Source organism: Xiphophorus couchianus, chromosome 21 (assembly GCF_001444195.1).
Source record: "Xiphophorus couchianus chromosome 21, X_couchianus-1.0, whole genome shotgun sequence".
NCBI lineage: Eukaryota > Metazoa > Chordata > Actinopteri > Cyprinodontiformes > Poeciliidae > Xiphophorus > Xiphophorus couchianus.
In genome coordinates this window covers 89,065-107,279 of record NC_040248.1, presented here as the reverse complement: position 1 = coordinate 107,279, position 18,215 = coordinate 89,065, and the positions used below count along the sequence as shown (strand labels likewise).

At 40.8% G+C, this 18,215-nt stretch overlaps 2 protein-coding genes across 2 annotated transcripts in view; both read right to left on the bottom strand.

Moving 5' to 3' along the window:
* LOC114137187 (adenosine deaminase 2-A-like) overlaps positions 1-10,539 on the bottom strand; it is an 11,278-nt gene extending 739 nt beyond the window's left edge. The window contains exons 1-5 of the mRNA XM_028005805.1: positions 10,447-10,539; positions 9,284-9,672; positions 2,475-2,694; positions 968-1,178; positions 758-885 (exon numbers count right to left, since the gene is read on the bottom strand). Coding sequence (XP_027861606.1) covers positions 758-885; positions 968-1,178; positions 2,475-2,694; positions 9,284-9,584 — 860 coding nt within the window. The 5' untranslated portion in view covers positions 9,585-9,672; positions 10,447-10,539. The remainder of the gene's footprint in view (positions 1-757; positions 886-967; positions 1,179-2,474; positions 2,695-9,283; positions 9,673-10,446) is intronic.
* Positions 10,540-10,768: 229 nt separating this feature from the next.
* atp6v1e1b (ATPase H+ transporting V1 subunit E1b) lies at positions 10,769-17,814 on the bottom strand. The gene is made up of 10 exons (XM_028005327.1): positions 17,668-17,814; positions 17,482-17,543; positions 15,922-15,987; positions 14,597-14,706; positions 14,328-14,394; positions 14,147-14,236; positions 13,031-13,099; positions 12,539-12,633; positions 12,374-12,461; positions 10,769-11,333 (listed from the first exon to the last, which is right to left on the bottom strand). The coding sequence occupies exons 2-10, from the start codon at positions 17,512-17,514 to the stop codon at positions 11,271-11,273; spliced, it is 681 nt and encodes a 226-aa protein (XP_027861128.1). The 5' UTR covers positions 17,515-17,543; positions 17,668-17,814; the 3' UTR covers positions 10,769-11,270.
* Positions 17,815-18,215: the final 401 nt, after the last annotated feature.

The following is an 18,215-nucleotide window of genomic DNA, read 5'->3' as shown; positions in this document are numbered from 1 at the left end:
TTAATATATTGTCACAACAACCAACTATATTATTCCAGATTTGCTCCTATTTTATTGTAGCTGCTTATTTTTACTTATTTATTGTGCTTTGTTTTTTATGCTGGATATTGTTATGTTGTAAATTTGCCTCTCTATTTCTTATTTTTATTTTATTTTTTAACCATAGTTTAAATGCATGCTTCTATTCTACGCCGGATTTTAAATTTTTTTATGTTTGGTAATTTTTATCCTTTTCATACACATGTTAAAATAAAAGATAAAATAAACAATGCTGGAAAAAAACAAGACAAAAATGGTACATAAATAAATATAAATATTTAAATTCCTATCAATGGCAAGAACACAAATCAGAGAAAAAAAGCTTATCATTGTGAATTATAACTTTAAACTTAAAATTGTGCCTTTAGCAGTAAACTGGCTAACTTTTGAATTCAAATAAAAAGAAATTAGAACAAAAGAAAACTAGGAGAAAATTAAGTCCATGTGCTTCATATTTGTGTAAAACGTGTCTTTATAGCATCTCATTAAATGTCTGAGTGCTGCTGAAGCCAGAACGTCTCCAACAACCAGACACCAACATCTTTCTCTTTGCTGCTATTTCTACTTCAATCATGAGATAAATAAATTTAATTTTAGTTAAATAAAATAAATTCTTACAACAAAGTGTGGAAATTGAGACACATGGTTTCCACTTTATTGAACTGGCATGATTTTTCTTGCTTTATCTATGAATCTATTCGATCTAGCCATGTTGTACCTGTGGACTGAAATTATAATCCTGGCTCCAAAAAACTCTGGATAATTTTGTTTGAACTTTGATGTCACTTCCTGGAACATCTTCAGAGTCCAGATCTTGTCGTGAATCGTTCCATCAAGTTCATACGTCTGAAACAAAGAAAAGAAAAATTTATCTACTGGAAGTGGTTTTAGTAGAAGCTCAAACTGATCATGTGGGAAGAAAACGAACCCAGGACAGACCGCTCCTCAGCTCCAGATACATGATGTTGTCCCTGTGAAGCTCCTCTAATCCCTGGTAGATGTAATCCCTCAGAACAGGAGCGTGGGTGATCAACCCCGCAGCGGCGATGAAGGCCTTCTCAAACTTCTCCCACACAACATCCTGGTTTGGATATTCACCATCTGGATTCTCAGTAAACAGGGTGAGGTGCTGGATTAAACTGGAAAACACCCAGAGGGGAATATTTCAGATTATTTTCCACCATTAAGCATGATAACAGTGAGACCTCGTAGATTTGGTTTGATTGGGGATGAAAACTGCAACATTAGTTACATTTTCAGCTGCTACAGTTCGCTTTTACACTGAACTGTGTCAAACTAAACCTATTAAAAAACCTGTTCCTCTCCTCGCCTGTGGTGGCGCTGCATCAAGAGCGCCACTTCCTTCTTTACAAAATGTAAACAAAAACTGATTGGCATCAGATTTTAACAGTTGTAGGATTTCTCTTTTGTCTTTTCTGATGCATTTCTACCGCTAGCACTACACTTACAAGTTTGTTTTGGTTGTATTTACCCAGAATGCCCTGCGCTTTAGTCCACTTCCTGCTTTTATAGCGGTCTCCATTTGAAGCAGACCAGAGTTTGTTTTTTGTTCTGCACATTAACGGTGCATTCTGACCATCTATTTTTAACTATAGTTTGTTTGGATAGAAACAAGTATCAAACTCAAGGCCCGTGGGCCAGATCTGGCCCATCATGTCCATTGATGTGGCCCTCTACACTTTAGAGGGACACAAAAATTAAACTTTAAGATAACATTATTTTATCAGTCAAATCCAATCAGCTTTTGTTTGTGTAAGATCAAATTACATCATTGTTGAAATATGTTTAAAACTGCTGCAGTTTAAGTTGTACTCATCAAATGCAGAGAAAACAATATTAGGACAATGTGTTAATGGGTGCACCCTGCCAAAACCAGCCCTTGGAGGATATTCATGGTCTTGACGAATATCCTCAAGACTCCCAATGAGGACGTTGAGTCTTGAAGAGACCCAAAAAGAAAATGAGTCAAAAAAAAAAAGGTGAACTACGTTCTACCTAAAAACCTTGATCTTAGTTCGACTGAAGTGAACGCTGGCGAGGCTTGACTGTATATGTGAACGGTAAACAGATCAAAGACCGATCCAAAAGCAGGAAGTGGACTACAGTGCACAGCATTCTGGGTAAATACAACCAAAACCAACGTGAGTCTAGTGTAGAAATGGCTCATGGTTTTTTTTACAAATGACAAAAGAGAAATCCTACAACCAGTAAAATCTGACGCCACTCCATTTTGTGAAGAAGGAAATTGTGCGCAGTGCTTTCTTCAGAGGGTTTTGGTGCAGTGCCACCACAGGCGAGGAGGGGAATAAGGCTTTTCAAAGAGTTTGAACTGACAATGCAGTGTGAAAGCAAACCGCACCAGCTGAAATGTAACAAATGCATCCGGAGTGAAAATACTCTTTATCTCTGCTAACCTGCTGTCAAATCCTGCATTGTCCTCTATCCTGGCTCTTAGCGACTCTAGCAGCTGCCAGTAGAAGCAGTCCCACCGAGGGAAGGGCTGCTGATTGGAGAATAGGAAGCGGACCGAGTTGTCCCACGTGAAGCAGATGTAGCAGTGAGGTCTGTAGGTGACGTTTTTCACCAGCCATTCGGCGCTGACCAGCGATGAACTGTGGATGTGGAGAGCGCCACCTGTGGGCAGAACATACAGCAGCAACCAACAAGGACTCAGATTATAAACACACAGTCGATTTTATTTAAAAATTCGGTATTTTGGAGTACATTAATTGTACAAAGTGGAAAAACCTAGAAGAAAACTCTCCTGAAATTTGCTGGGTTTTTTTTTTAGTAAAGCCTTTATTGACAGCACTTTTCGCAATATATGATTTGTTTAAACTCATCTTAACAATGTTCCAGTTTCTGGAACGTCTCTGGTGATTCTGAGACCATCCATCCATCCATCCATCTTCCTCCGCTTATCCGAGGTCGGGTCGCGGGGGTAGCAGCTTCAGAAGGGAGGCCCAGACTTCCCTCTCCCCGGCCACTTCTTCCAGCTCTTCCGGGGGAATCCCGAGGCGTTCCCAGGCCAGCCGAGAGACATAGTCTCTCCAGCGTGTCCTGGGTCTTCCCCGGGGCCTCCTCCCGGTGGGACGTGCCCGGAACACCTCACCAGGGAGGCGTCCAGGAGGCATCCTGACCAGATGCCCAAGCCACCTCAACTGGCTCCTCTCGATGTGAAGGAGCAGCGGCTCTACTCTGAGTCCCTCCCGGATGACTGAGCTTCTCACCCTATCTCTAAGGGAGAGCCCAGCCACCCTACGGAGAAAACCCATTTCGGCCGCTTGTATCCGCGATCTCGTTCTTTCGGTCATGACCCAAAGCTCATGACCATAGATGAGGGTGGGAACGTAGATCGACCGGTAAATCGAGAGCTTCGTTTTTTGGCTCAGCTCTCTCTTCACCACGACGGACCGGTACAGCGCCCGCTTGACAGCAGACGCTGCGCCAATCCGCCTGTCAATCTCCCGCTCCCTTCTTCCCCCATTCGTGAACAAGATCCCGAGATACTTAAACTCCTCCACTTGGGGCAGGACACCCCCCCTGACCCGGAGAAGGCACTCTACCCTTTTCCGGCTCAAGACCATGGCCTCGGATTTGGAGGCACTGATCCCCATCCCGGCCGCTTCACACTCGGCTGCGAACCGCTCCAGCGAGAGCTGCAGATCACGATCCGATGAAGCCAAAAGGACCACATCGTCTGCGAAAAGCAGAGATGAGATCCTAAGGCCACCAAATCGGATCCCCTCAACACCTTGGCTGCGCCTAGAAATTCTGTCCATAAAAGTGATGAACAGAATCGGTGACAAAGGGCAGCCCTGGCGGAGTCCAACTCCCACCGGAAACGAGCCCGACTTACTGCCGGCAATGCGGACCAGACTCTGACACCGGTCATACAGGGACCTGACAGCCCGTATCAAAGGGCCCGGTACCCCATACTCCCGGAGAACCCCCCACAGGGCTCCCCGAGGGACACGGTCGAACGCCTTCTCCAAGTCCACAAAACACATGTGGACTGGTTGGGCGAACTCCCATGCACCCTCCAGGACCCTGCCGAGGGTGTAGAGCTGGTCCAGTGTTCCACGACCAGGACGAAAACCACACTGCTCTTCCTGAATCCGAGGTTCGACTATCCGACGGACCCTCCTCTCCAGGACCCCTGAATAGACCTTGCCAGGGAGGCTTAAGAGTGTGACCCCTCTATAATTGGAGCACACCCTCCGGTCCCCCTTTTTGAACAGGGGGACCACCACCCCAGTCTGCCAATCCAGGGGAACTGCCCCCGATGTCCATGCGATATTGCAGAGTCGCGTCAACCAACACAACCCTACAACATCCAGAGCCTTAAGGAACTCCGGGCGGATCTCATCCACCCCCGGGGCCTTGCCACCGAGGAGCTTTTTAACCACCTCGGCGACCTCGCCCCCAGAGATTGGAGAGCCCAACCCAGAGTCCCCAGGCTCCGCTTCCTCAGTGGAAGGCATGTTGGTGGGATTGAGGAGGTCTTCGAAGTACTCTGCCCACCGGCCCACAACGTCCCGAGTAGAGGTCAGCAGCACACCATCCCCACTATAAACAGTGTTGGTGCTGCACCGCTTCCCCCCCCTGAGACGCCGGATGGCGGACCAGAATCGCCTCGAAGCCGTGCGGAAGTCTTTCTCCATGGCCTCTCCAAACTCCTCCCACGCCCGAGTTTTTGCCTCAGCAACCGCCCGAGCCGCATGCCGCTTCGCCCGCAGGTACCCATCACCTGCTTCCGGAGTCCCACAGGCCAAAAAGGCCCGATAGGACTCCTTCTTCAGCCTGACGGCATCCCTCACCGAAGGTGTCCACCAACGGGTTCGAGGGTTGCCGCCGCGACAGGCACCGACAACCTTGCGGCCACAGCTCCGATTGGCCGCCTCGACAATGGAGGCATGGAACACGGTCCACTCAGACTCCATGTCCCCCACCTCCCCCGGGACGTGTTCGAAGTTTTGCCGGAGATGGGAGTTAAAGCTCCGTCTCACAGGGGATTCCGCCAGACGTTCCCAGCAGACCCTCACAACACGTTTGGGCCTGCCAGGTCTGACCGGCTTTCGCCCCCACCACCGGAGCCAACTCACCACCAGGTAGTGGTCAGTGGACAGCTCCGCACCTCTCTTCACCCGAGTGTCCAAGACATACGGCCGCAGATCCGATGAAACGATGACAAAGTCGATCATCGAACTGCGGCCTAGGGTGTCCTGGTGCCAAGTGCACATATGGACACCCTTATGCTTGAACATGGTGTTCGTTATGGACAATCCATGGCGAGCACAGAAGTCCAGCAACAGAACACCGCTCGAGTTCAGGTCGGGCGGGCCGTTCCTCCCAACCACGCCCCTCCAGGTCTCACTGTCGTTGCCCACGTGAGCGTTGAAGTCCCCCAGCAGAACAAGGGAGTCCCCAGGAGGAGCACTCTCCAGTACCCCCTCTAAGGACTCCAAAAAGGGTGGGTAATCTGAACTGTCGTTCGGCCCGTAAGCACAAACGACAGTCAGAACCCGTCCCCCCACCCGTAGGCAGAGGGATGCTACCCTCTCGTTCACCGGGGTGAACCCCAACGTACAGGCGCCGAGATGGGGAGCAACAAGTATGCCCACTCCTGCCCGACGTCTCTCTCCCTGGGCAACTCCAGAGTGGAAGTATGTCCAGCCCCTCTCAAGGAGACTGGTTCCAGAACCAGAGCCATGCGTCGAGGTGAGATTTCTAGCCGGAACCTCTCGACCTCACGCACTAGCTCCGGCTCCTTCCCCACCAGAGAGGTGACATTCCACGTCCCAAGAGCCAGTTTCTGCAACCGAGGATCGGACCGCCAGGGTCCCCTCCCTTGGCCGCCACCCATCACACAGTGCACCCGACCCCTATGGCCCCTCCCACGGGTGGTGGGCCCATGGGAGGGGGGGCCCATGTTTCCTCTTCGGGCTCCATGGGTAAAAGCCCGGCCACCAGACGCTCGCCATCGTGCCCCCCCTCCAGGCCTGGCTCCAGAGTGGGGCCCCGGTGACCCGCGTCCGGGCGAGGGAACACCAAGTCCAATGTTTTTACTCATCATTGGGGTCTTCAGGCTGCACTTTGTCTGGTCCCTCACCTAGGACCTGTCTGCCTTGGGTGACCCTACCAGGGGCATGAAGCCCCAGACAGCATAGCTCCTAGGATCATTGGGGCACTCAAACCCCTCCACCACGATAAGGTGGCAGCCCATGGAGGAGGATTCTGAGACCAACGCAATAAATAATTAATCACATGATAAGTTAAAATGAGCTTGACCATTTTGATTCTAGTAATATTTTTTGAGGGTAATTTTGTTTACAGTCATCAAAATCCATTTTATTTATGCTTTCGGTTGTGTGTGTTTTATTTCTGTTTTATTTAGTGTTTATGTTTGTTGTATTTTATATAGAATATTCAAAATATCTTCCAATTCTGTACAAAATTCAAGTTTATTGATATCTGAGAAGATGAACTTGCATTATTATGTCATTATCAACATATTAGTTGAAAATGGTTTCAAAAACAATATTACTGTTGATCACAATAATTACTGGGGTAATTTATCACAGAGTAAAATTTGTTTTTGTGACAGGCCTAGGCAGAACTCTTCCTCCATGATCACACGGGTCCAGGAACTGCCACCTCATTCACAAAGGCAAAGATACATTAATTATAGAAAGAGGAAGTTCTGTACACACTGAGGACTGGTGCCAAGCTGCTGACATGATGAGGATAATCTGCCTGACAAAGAACATTTGGGCAGTCATCAGTAAAGAGGAACAACCTGGCATCTGCAAACAGCTTGTGTACACTGCTATCTTAAAAAGATGTTTGCTGCCGTTAATGTCCAGGATGTACCACACTTTATACTTGCGTGACATTTGGGTCTGTGTCCTATTTAAGAACAACAACTACTTGAGATGTTAAATAGCTTAAATGTAATTTTATTTGTATTTCTTTTCTTTTAAATCTTGGGGTTGTTGTGTTAATATTCACTTTGTGAAGGTACTACAGAAGCTTTACTTGAAAATGTGGTAAATTCATACATTTATATATCTTATTTGTAGTTGTCTTCCATCCTTTTGCTGTGATTTTAAGTAAAAAGAAAAAAAAAACTCACACGTGTGATTGGTTTAGTGTAAAATAATAAATATGTGGAGAAGAATCTCATGTATTTTAAGTATGGTGGTGGTTCTATGATGGAGTGGGCCTGTTTCTCTTCCGAAGGCCCAAGTAATTGTGCTAAAGATTAAAAACCGTAAATTAAAAAAAAGACCAGTTTCCACCATTAAATAAAAACTAAAAATGGGTCCTTCAGATGGATAAAAGCTAAAATCCCAACAAATCAGGACTAAATCCCCACCTGTTTAGAGTTGCCTTTGATAATTAATAACTGGAACATTTATCAACACATTGGTTGCATATTTTCTTGATAATGATTTCATAATTGATGACTATCTGATGTTTCTCTGGTCTAAAGCACTTTGAACTGCCTTGTTGCTAAAATGTGCAATACAAATAAACTTTACGACTGCAGACCTGTCCATGGCTCTAACGCCATCATCAAGTTGGCAGACGACACCACGGTGATCAGCCTCATCAGAGATAATGACGAGGCCGCTTACAGGGAGGAGGTAGACCGTCTGGCTGAGTGGTGTGACAAAAACAACCTGCAGCTGAACACCGAGAAGACCAAGGAGCTTATCGTGGACTTCAGGAGGAACGCTGACCCACATCCACCCATCCACATTAAGGGGACAGTGGTGGAGCGTGTGGACACCTTTAAGTTCCTGGGAGTCCACATCTCCGAGGACCTGACTTGGACGACCAGCTGCTCCAAACTCATTAAGAAGGCGCATCAGCGCCTCTTCTTCATGAGGACCCTGAGGAAGAACTACCTGTCCTCAGAGATCCTCACGAACTTCTACCGCTGCACCATTGATAGCATCCTCACCAACTGTATTACAGCTGGGTACGGGAACTGCTCTGTCTCCGACCGGCAGGCGCTGCAGAGGGTGGTGAAAACTGCCCAGTATATCGCCGGGACACCGCTCCCTGCCATCAAGGACATCTACAGGAAGCGTTGTTTGAAAAGGGCCGGGAAAATCACAAAGGACTCCACTCACCCAGCACACACTCTTTTCCCTCCTGCCCTCTGGGAGTCGTTACAGAAGCCTATGGACCAGAACCACCAGGCACCGGAAAAGCTTCTTTCCCACAGCTGTCACGCTTTTGAACGCCTCCTGACATAAAACATAAACTATAAGGACTGTACTCCCCTATCCTCTCATACAACAATAACACATGGACTATCCTCACACACACACACATCACGGACTGTTTTCTTCACACACACATACAACCTGTAAATTTTATCTGCCATTATTTATCTATAATCCATTCCCTAACATTCTTGTATATTCTGTATAATCTGTGCATATAGCTCCCATATTTATATTTATATTTATATTTATACACAATATCTATATCTCTTGCTATAACCCCTTATAGTCCATACATACATAGTCTTGTACATCCGTAAATAAATATTTATATCTCGTAGAGCACTTCTGGATAGATGCAAACTACATCTTGTTGCTTGTACTTGTGACAGTGCAATGACAATAAAGTTGAATTCTATTCTATTCTATTCTACCTGACTTAACGAGTTTATGTTTTTGTACTTCTATTTGGGTTTCTACTGCTTCTGAAAACACCTCAAATGCTTTAAAAAAACAAGTAAATGTTTTTTTTCCTTTCAAAAACCTTCAGAATGTCTCAAATCAGCAAAAACTGCCTGTTACTTAGCAACCCCAGAAGCCCAGACTTGTTACCTAGCAACACCAGCAGAACTCCAGGATGTTTAATTAGCTGATTTTATGGTGTACAATGGCTGGAAGAGACAAGTGTATGTTGCATTCTTGTTGACTGTGCAGGAGGCTCTACTTCTGCTTTTCAAAGCACGGATGTAAAATTGTGCATTTGTTTGCGGCATTTTCACATGCGAGTTTAAAAGTTTAGTTTTAAACTTCTAAAACTAAACTAAAATCTCATCATCTGAAAATGATTTTGTGCACAAAATGTAGTGAACATGTTTTGTAACGCACGTAGATCAATCCTAACCTGTTCAAGTTAGACTAATAGTCCTAATGAATTGAATTTGTATCATTTCACTGATATATCCACAAAGCTAAGTATTTAACATCACCTTTAGGCATCTTCTGCAAGAGTCTGTAGATGGCGCTCTTCTCGATGAGCGGCTTCGCCTTGAAGAAGTGTAAGGCAGGAAGGAAGTGAGTGGCCGCCATCTCCTGCTCCTTTAACCGATGCAGGTCGGCGTCCAGCTTCTGCTCGGCCGCCGTGAGCGTCAGCAGGCCTCCCGTCTGCCGGGACGCCTCCTCACGCATCAGCAAGTCCCTGCGAGCGGGGTCCGGCATCCCCACAGATTCCCCCACAAACCACAGCAGGGGAACGGAGGTGAGCAGAGCCAGGCAGAGTGAGTTCACCATGTCCTCCTTACCCCACTGGGAACACTGGGAGGCCTACTGGAACATGCTGCCGCTGCTCACAGATGAGCTGAAATGATCTACTTTGGTGCTGAAAACAAAAAAGAAAACACACAGTGACACGTAACAGCAACGAGTTTAACAAATCAACCCATCAGTACAGGGGAAAAGTAGCACCTTTCAGACAATATGCACCAAGACCTGCAGCTAACGGTTATTTTAGTAATCGATTATTCCGACGATTAATTGAATAAAATAATATCACATTCTGTATATTTTTATTTAACCACTTAAGATTGTTTTATGCAATATTAAAAATATGTAAAAAGTGCAACTATACAATTCAATATTTTTTCTAAATACAAAAATAAATATTCATCACCTAAAGCACAATAGCATAGCAAATGATGTATCTGCAGCTAAATAAATACTTAAATAAGCTGCTGCACTTATTAGTACAGTGCAGGACTTATTTACTATTTTTTTTTTCAATTGACTAATCCAGCAAAAAGCGCCTAATAGGAGATTTTTCTTAAATATTTTCACAGAATTAAAGAATTTCAGAAAAATAAATTATAAAAAACTTGATTGTGTATGTATAGAAAAAAAACTAGAAAAGATCATTTAAAATTACAGTTACAGAACACAGATTGGATCCCAGGAAGATTAGTAACCAATTTGGTGGAAACTAATGAGGATCCTAATAAATAAGCAGACCACATAAAACGCCTAATAAAAGCAACTTCTAAAAACATAAATTTAACAGTTTACCAAGAACAATACATGCCTAAAATCTCAGATTGCAAATTAGAAACATCTCTAGTCGTTTCATTTTAAAGCTCTTGAAGGAAAAAAAGCAGCTTACAGCTCAGAGCCGCACGTCCAAAACGCTCTGCTTGTTTTCGCGGAGACAAACTGCAGCGGCCGAGCATGTCAGCGAAATACTCGGAGCGGGCGGATAACTGGAGCATTTTTGTCTGACTAATACCATGTGATAAACTAATGAAGGAGGCATGAATGGGCAGGATGAGTCAAAAAGAGGAGCACACAGGAAGCACCAGTCATTTAGATATCTTTATTTTGTTTGTACATTTACTCAGTTTAACATTTTCAGTTGGACACGATCACAAACAAAAAAACAAAATAAAAAAAAAAACAAGCACACAAACATAATTTAATCTGGAAACCTCATGTACAAACAGTGCAGCTGCTGGAATGATATCGGTCACTTCTCGGACAGAGAAGAACGTACACTTGGTGTAACATCAATAAATTAACTCAGTAAGGTCATGGATGGTGTTTTTGTTCCTAGGATACCATTTATTTGTCTGTGATTGGTTGGAGCAGACACTCATTAGCCACACAAAGCCCCATGCAGCTCTTTAATGTGCTGAGAGGTTTAGAAAACGAGCAGAAACTGCGACACAGAAGCTGTTTTTGTCATGAAGACTGATCCAATTAGAGGACAACCTGTTAAACATTCAATCCGTAAACTCAGACCACCGAGAGTTGGGGGTCCCTGCAGTTAGCAGAGCGCCCCCGTCAGGAGATAAACAGCAATACACCACACAAACAACAACACGTCTTTTGTGCATCAGCAATTTGATTTCACAGACAAAGGAATGATATCTCCCGTATGACATGTAGAAAATAAAAAGGAGCTTTTTGTCTCAAGCACAACGAAGGATCTCAGTCCAAAAACTTGCGGTTCGGGTTGGCGCCGAAGACAGCCACTCGGATCTCAGGCATCATCTGCAAAGTTTTAGAAATGACAAAATCATCAGCAAAACACACAAAGACGACAGAATATCAGTCTACTGGAGCTACTTATGCATTCACATTTTTTCAAACTAGATCCAGTTTTAATCAATTTTGTTTCTCAATTTCTTTTCTAAAAAATTCATAGAAATAACTGAAAATATTTTTTGCAAAGCGGCTTTTATCTCAATCATCCCTTGTGTGAGATGAGAATATAGTCAAAATATCTTCTGGTAAAATTGTGCTTGTACTCTGATAAAGAGACAATTTTATTAAGAAAAAAAATTATCTTAAAATTATGAGAAAAGAGTTGTTTTAATGAGAACAAAGGTTTGTTAGTCATCAAATCAGTTTGTGTGGTTCTTTTCTTTGAAATAGAAGGAGTTGTCTGCACAATCGTTTCAAACTCCTGCTACTGATTTGTAAAAAAAAAAGAAAAGCTAAACTTATCTTTTTTTATGGTTTACTAAGTATTATCCATAAAACTTACACCAATGTCTAACTTCACAAATGCTTGACATTCCTCATCTTTATTTTTTAAAAATAAATGTTCTCCTAAAATGAGTACTTTATTCTCATAATAAAATATGTATATACTGTATATATCCTGGCGTAAAGTTGACCTGAATTCAAAATCCAAAAAAATTAGAAGCTGTAAAACATCCCTGTCAAACAAGATGGTGGCTTTAACTATGGAAACCCAAGGAGTGCATTGATGGAAAAAAACAAAACAAAAACAAGATTTTTCAAAAATTAAACCTTCAAAAAACCAAACATTTCATGTATCTCCTTAAATTCTACTACCAAAAATCAACAACTGTCTGAAAAGTTGTCAAGCCAAAACAAATTATTGGTATTATTTGGTCGGCACACAGCCAAAACAAAACAATAAAAACTCCATTACCACACAAGAAAAAGACATTTTATAACATAAATATCTAAATAGCTTTATAGAAACTAAAAATATACATAACTACAATAAAAATCTAGAGGGGAAAAAATATGTAAATATACGAGTTGTGTGTATTTTTTACCTGCTGAGCCATTAGGTCCAGTCTGCTCTCCAGGGTGTTGGAAACTTTGATTTTTCCGTTGCCGTTATAGATCTCAATACCTCCAGACCTGCAGAAAGCAAGACAGATTAAAACCCAAAGACACATAATCTGCAGGAGAATAATCTGATCCATGTTTCAGCTTACACATCTGGAGAGAGGAAGTTGTCCTGGTCAATCCGGACCTCCAGGTTGTTCTTCACTGCTGCTTTATAAATGGTGATGTTCTTCTGGATGGACGCCTTAAAAATACACAAGTTCTTCATTTAGAGGTTTACATATTTTTGAAAAAACACAAAATCGTGTAAAGTATTTTTCTTATAGTGTCCAATGCAAATATCTCACTTGAAATTAGACCAAAAAAAATAAAGCAACTTTTCAGCAAAATACAGGAGTAAATTTGTTAATACTGATGAAAAAGTGCTACTTCCATTAGCATATAACGACATTTTTACCATGTTATAAGTGAAATAATCTGTTGGTGGAACTTAAAAGAATCTCCTGTATCCTGCTGAAAAGTTTCTTGTAAGTTAGTTTTGTCGTATTTCAAGATATTTGCATTAGAAACGAGACTAAAAATACTTGGAAACATTTAGTTTTTTGCAGTGTAAACTTAAGATTTTTACACCATTTTCTCACCTGTACCAACTGAATGTCCTGCTTACGACAGCGGATCGTCACTTTGGGCTCTAGCAGCTGATAGAAACCCTGATATGAGAGATTATAAAAAGAAATGCACGCTTTAATGTCTCCATATTTTAGGCCAGATTTGCTTAAGTCTAGAAGTGAAGTCAGAGGAAAGTCTAAAATCCTCTGAACTTGTGGTGGAAATTTATAATTTATCACAAAAAAATTCCTACCACGATAAGAATATTGATTTATTTTTGTCCCCATAAATTTCGATTAATGATGTTAAATAAAAAAGCAAAATTGACAGTGTTATCGGAAATTTTATGTTTACTATTTTGTCCATGAGTGTATCAATAAATATGAGAAAATTCCAGCAGTTACTGTATGCTGCAACTCAGCTTAGGTTGCTAGGTGACGAGCGAAACTCTGCTGAGGTTGCTAGGTAACGGCCTGGGCATGGGGTTGCTAGGTGAAGGGCAGTGCCTGCTGATTTATGATGTTACATTTTGGAGATTTTTGAACCAACTCACTTTTTCAGACACCAAAAAATATTAATTTATTGCCAAATATATATATAACAGCTGGGTGTTTTTTTAAGTGCTTTGGCTGGTTTTAGAAGCAGGTAAGACCAAAATGGAGTACAAAAACATGAAAAATTAGATTTTTGCATTTAAAAAATGTACTCATTTTCTTTTATTTATCATTTTTATCATGATCACAAAGCATAAACCTACAGGTTGTTCACTGAAATAATAGGTCTTTTTTTAGAAAGAGATGCTGGGGCTAATTGTTTCTAACCTAGAACACCACAAGCTAATTAGACTCACATGATCTTAATGGAAAAACTTTAAACACAGATAACCGCAGAGCCAATCTGAGAAAAACTGTACACCACAAAAGATAAGGCACCATATGATCACTGTACAGAATAATACAATTAAGTTGTTTGTTGGCAATTTCAAGGAGGTTCCCAGTTAATCTAATACATAGGCTAATACCCAGCAGATCACTGTGTCTTACTTTATGAAACCAATATAATCTATTGGATTATTTTAATATATTAGATTAAATGTGATGTATTTCCTATGGTAAATATTAAAAATCAAGTATAAAATGTAAACAAACCTGCAGGATCAAACCATCCAACAGAGCTGGGTACCTAGCTGGATCTTTAGCGATGTTAGCAAGCCTCTGGCGAGCTTCATTCAGCATATCCTGACAGGACACACATGGATCAGATTTGTTGTTATTTCCACTCAACCTGTGTGTCTCACCTAATTGCTGTGAGTTTGACAACAAGGCTTACTGAGATCATATCGTCGCGGGCCTTCAGCACCTTCAGTCGAGCCTGGTTCATCAGGTTTGACATTTGACTGTTGGACAAATAACAGACACATTGGAGCTGCTTATGATGGATCTATATTTATCCATGCAGACGGAAAAGAGGCAGGCTGGTTAGAGGGAACCGCAAGGTGAAGAGCTGGGATACAATTATAGAAACACAGCTGCGTCTTTGTTCATAAAGTGAGAAGTAAAAGGACTTGATGTGTCCTGTGATGTCCTGCCATGACTTACATCTTCTTCTGCTGCTCAATCTGCTTCTCTTTCTTCTCGTAGTACTCCATGATCTTCAGCCGCTGGGTTTGGACCAGACGGCCCTTCTCGATGTTGAACTCTTCCTCTGCCTGCAGGGACACACTGGGTTAGTCTCGCTGGATTTAAAACACTTCAGTTTGTGATGTAGAGATAACAGATGGGTTTATTTTGTCAACACTTTTCCAGAGTCAAATTCCCAGATTTCCTTCCTTTTTTCAGTCCAGATAGCAGCAAATATGTGGATTTATGTCACATATTCATCAACAATGGAAACATTTAATTAAAGTAAAGTAAATAAAAACAATTTTCTATTTTCTATTCTCTTTTTCCATACTTATTCAGACCTGTAAAAACATTTCCAGACTACACAGAAAACTGAGGAATGTTATGATTCATTTAGGTTTAATTTTGTAACCTTGTTTTTCATTTTCTATATTTAGTGAATAATAACTCTATAAGCCAGTCTTGGCTCTGTTGACAACTTCAAAATTGCTATGAGGGCAATTTAAAAATGAGTTAAAATCAAAATGTTTTATTTGGAAAAATAATATTAAATAACTACCCAACCAGCAGGAGTAATAAAAACAACAATGATGAATAAAAATTGCATATAATCATATTGAGAGAAAGGTAAAAGAACTCACACAAATATTTTAGTTATAAAAAAGAAAAAGTTAAAACTTGAAGGTAAAGGTGTTTTTTTACACCTAAAATTATCTGGATCCACTTTACCTCACAGCTATTTCGGTTACTTCTATTCAAATAATCATTTAAACCAAAAATTATATGCAAAGAATAGAAATATCAACTTAAAACCTGAACACATGCAAAATGTATGGCAAAGGTTTTACCACCCCCTAGTGGTGAGTTTCACCCATTGAAGGACAAAATGGACTGAAATGTGTCAATGATCAAATTTTCTCTCTCTCTGGGTTTCAGTTGATTTTATACAATTAGTAGCAGCTTTAGAAAATAACCAGATTTGCTTAGTAGATATTAGTTCAAAGAATTATTTACTTAAAGTGGAATAATAATAAAAGGTCATGCAAAAAAAGCCTTAATCAAACAGCAGATGTGTAGCTGGTTTTTAATCATTTCCTGTCTGAATTACAGACCAACAGAAACAAAGCAGATGGATTTCCTGATTTTGCAATTAAAAAAAACCCTGAAGGCACCATGTGACATTTCAGACCTAATAACTCTGATTCAGAATAGTATCTGAGCACAGAATGAGAAATATTTCTTCGAAGCAACAATAATATTAATGAAATTATCAGTGTGTGATAATGACTGTGTGTTTATACCTTTGCATCAATTTCCTCTGCCTTCTCATTGGCCTCCTGCTCTATGAAGGCCATCATATGTTTAATCTGAAAAAAAACACAGAGAAGTGAAAAAAATTACTTTCCACAACAGAATGTATATTACCATTTACTTGGCCAAAAACTAAACACACAGCATAATTTATTTACAAAGATATTCCTGTTAATCTGAAGCATGTATACAAGATATTTGGAATATTAAAAAAAAACAACATTTGTAATCATGTCCAAATGCAACAATCTTTGAACAAATCCATCATTTTGTGCAGAACAGAAATATTTTTCTTATTTTTTTAATGCATAATTAATGTGTAATGTGGATAATTGAAATAAAACAAAATTACATGTATCAGTTCTGTTGGTAGATATACTCTCTCTAACCTTTAACATTTTTTCACACTTTATTTCTAAAATAACATCTATGATGGTATTTGTCACATCAGTGAGAAATGTTTTAGATCATTTAGTTGCAGGTCAAAGCAGAAAAGTCTGTTTGAGTCTGTTTGAGTCTATTACTTTCAAATATAACTCAGCAAATTTTCTAATCCTTTGAAATAGTTTTAGCTTTGTCAAGTATTCAAAGAACTGCAACTCCAGAACCCAAACTTAATTTTAATTTAACATGTTAATTTTACTAATTAACATGTAATTACAATATATTGGTAATTATGTCCAAATGAACACTTCACTATAAAAATAAAATTCATCTTTCTAGTGAATCTGTTTATCATGATAGAATAAAAAACACTAAATACATTATTGTCATAAAATATAAATAAACTGTTGTAATTTTTGAGTTCAAATCCTCCTAAAGGCACTGTTAAATCTGTAAAGCGGAGGAATAATTTTGCATAGCACTGTCTTGGCTTTGTCATAAGGTGGCATTGTATTACTTACAGTTGGCTTAAGAGGTAATTTTATACACTAGAATAAATTTGCCTCTGATATTAATAAAACTGACTGAATCTGAATAACACACTATCATGGTAAAGAATTGGCAATAAAATGAATAATAACGAAGCTTAAGTAAAGTGAAAAACCCTGACAGACATTCAGAAAGTTTGAAGAACTAGTGTTCAAGAACACTTCACTGTAAAATGTGGTTTCTTTTAAGCAGATGAATGATTTAGATATTTACAGTGGGAGGCGGAGGGATATTGCAGCCATATTTAATGCTCAGATCTCTTCTGTAGCTAATTATTGGAGCTTCTTCATATTATTTTCCACCTCAGTTACTCCAAGTTCCTCACCAGGCCTTGGCGTGTTGTTCATCATGTGATCGTTTGGAAATATGACCGCAATAACTTCTGCTTTAAATCACAGCAAACATAAACTGGTTTTCTTACCAGTAACATCCCTGTTAGAGCCCCCAAAAACACAGTACAGAAAGCTAAACCTGTCAATGTCATCCTTCTTCCAGACGGATAACAGATCATAAAAATACGTTTTTACCTACTGTAGCTTTTAAATTAGCAGCATAAAAGATAATCCTACAATATGATGCTTTATGGTATAAAGCTGCGTGTTTGAACACTTTGTTACCTGCTTCTGAACGTCGGCATCGCTGAGCGCCATGGTCACGGCTGTTTAAGGTGCACCGAGGCCTTCAGGAGGGGAAAAACAAACACAAACACGGTTTTAAAACTACGCAAACGACGACGCGCAGCTGCCAGTAACAATAACAATATTGTAATCAAAAGGAGAGGGGTTTAAAATGTGTAAATATACCCGAGAATGACAGAGGAGACGGTTTGAATTAATCTCCGCAGTCGTGACTCTAAAAGATGTCCACAGCAGATCAGCTGACTGGCAGGAATCACCTGACGGTTGGTTCTGATTCACCAGCAACTGGCTCAGAGACGCATTACCGCCCCCTGCCGGACCGGAGAGGAACGGACAGGCGCACTTGCAATAAAGCAAAAAATAAAATAAAAAACAAAATAATTGATTGTCAAAGTACTAATAATTTTGTACAAAATTAATACATATGAGAGAAAAAATATGTTCACTTTTAAAGTGATGTTGAGAGTGAGATTTATAGATGACAATGACATAAATATTGGTCTCATAATAGGGATTTTGAAAGTTAAAATTACAACTGAAAGGATGTAGCACAAAGATCATGTGAATAGAAATAATCTCTCTAGATTTTTGAACAAGCTATTTAAAACGATTTAACGCCATTAGTCTATACATGTGCTCCATGTGAATCAACTACGCTACACATGTAAATAAATAATTACAGGGTTTTAAATGTTATGTTTGTAGCTTCAAAT

Coding starts and splice junctions, on each gene's coding strand:
- atp6v1e1b (XM_028005327.1), bottom strand. CDS start 17,514: ATGGCGCTCAGCGATGCCGACGTTCAGAAGCAG. Junction 14,395..14,596: donor ATTGAGCAGCAGAAGAAGAT/GTAAGTCATGGC, acceptor TTTGTCCAACAG/TCAAATGTCAAACCTGATGA. Junction 12,634..13,030: donor AGGACATTCAGTTGGTACAG/GTGAGAAAATGG, acceptor TGTATTTTTAAG/GCGTCCATCCAGAAGAACAT.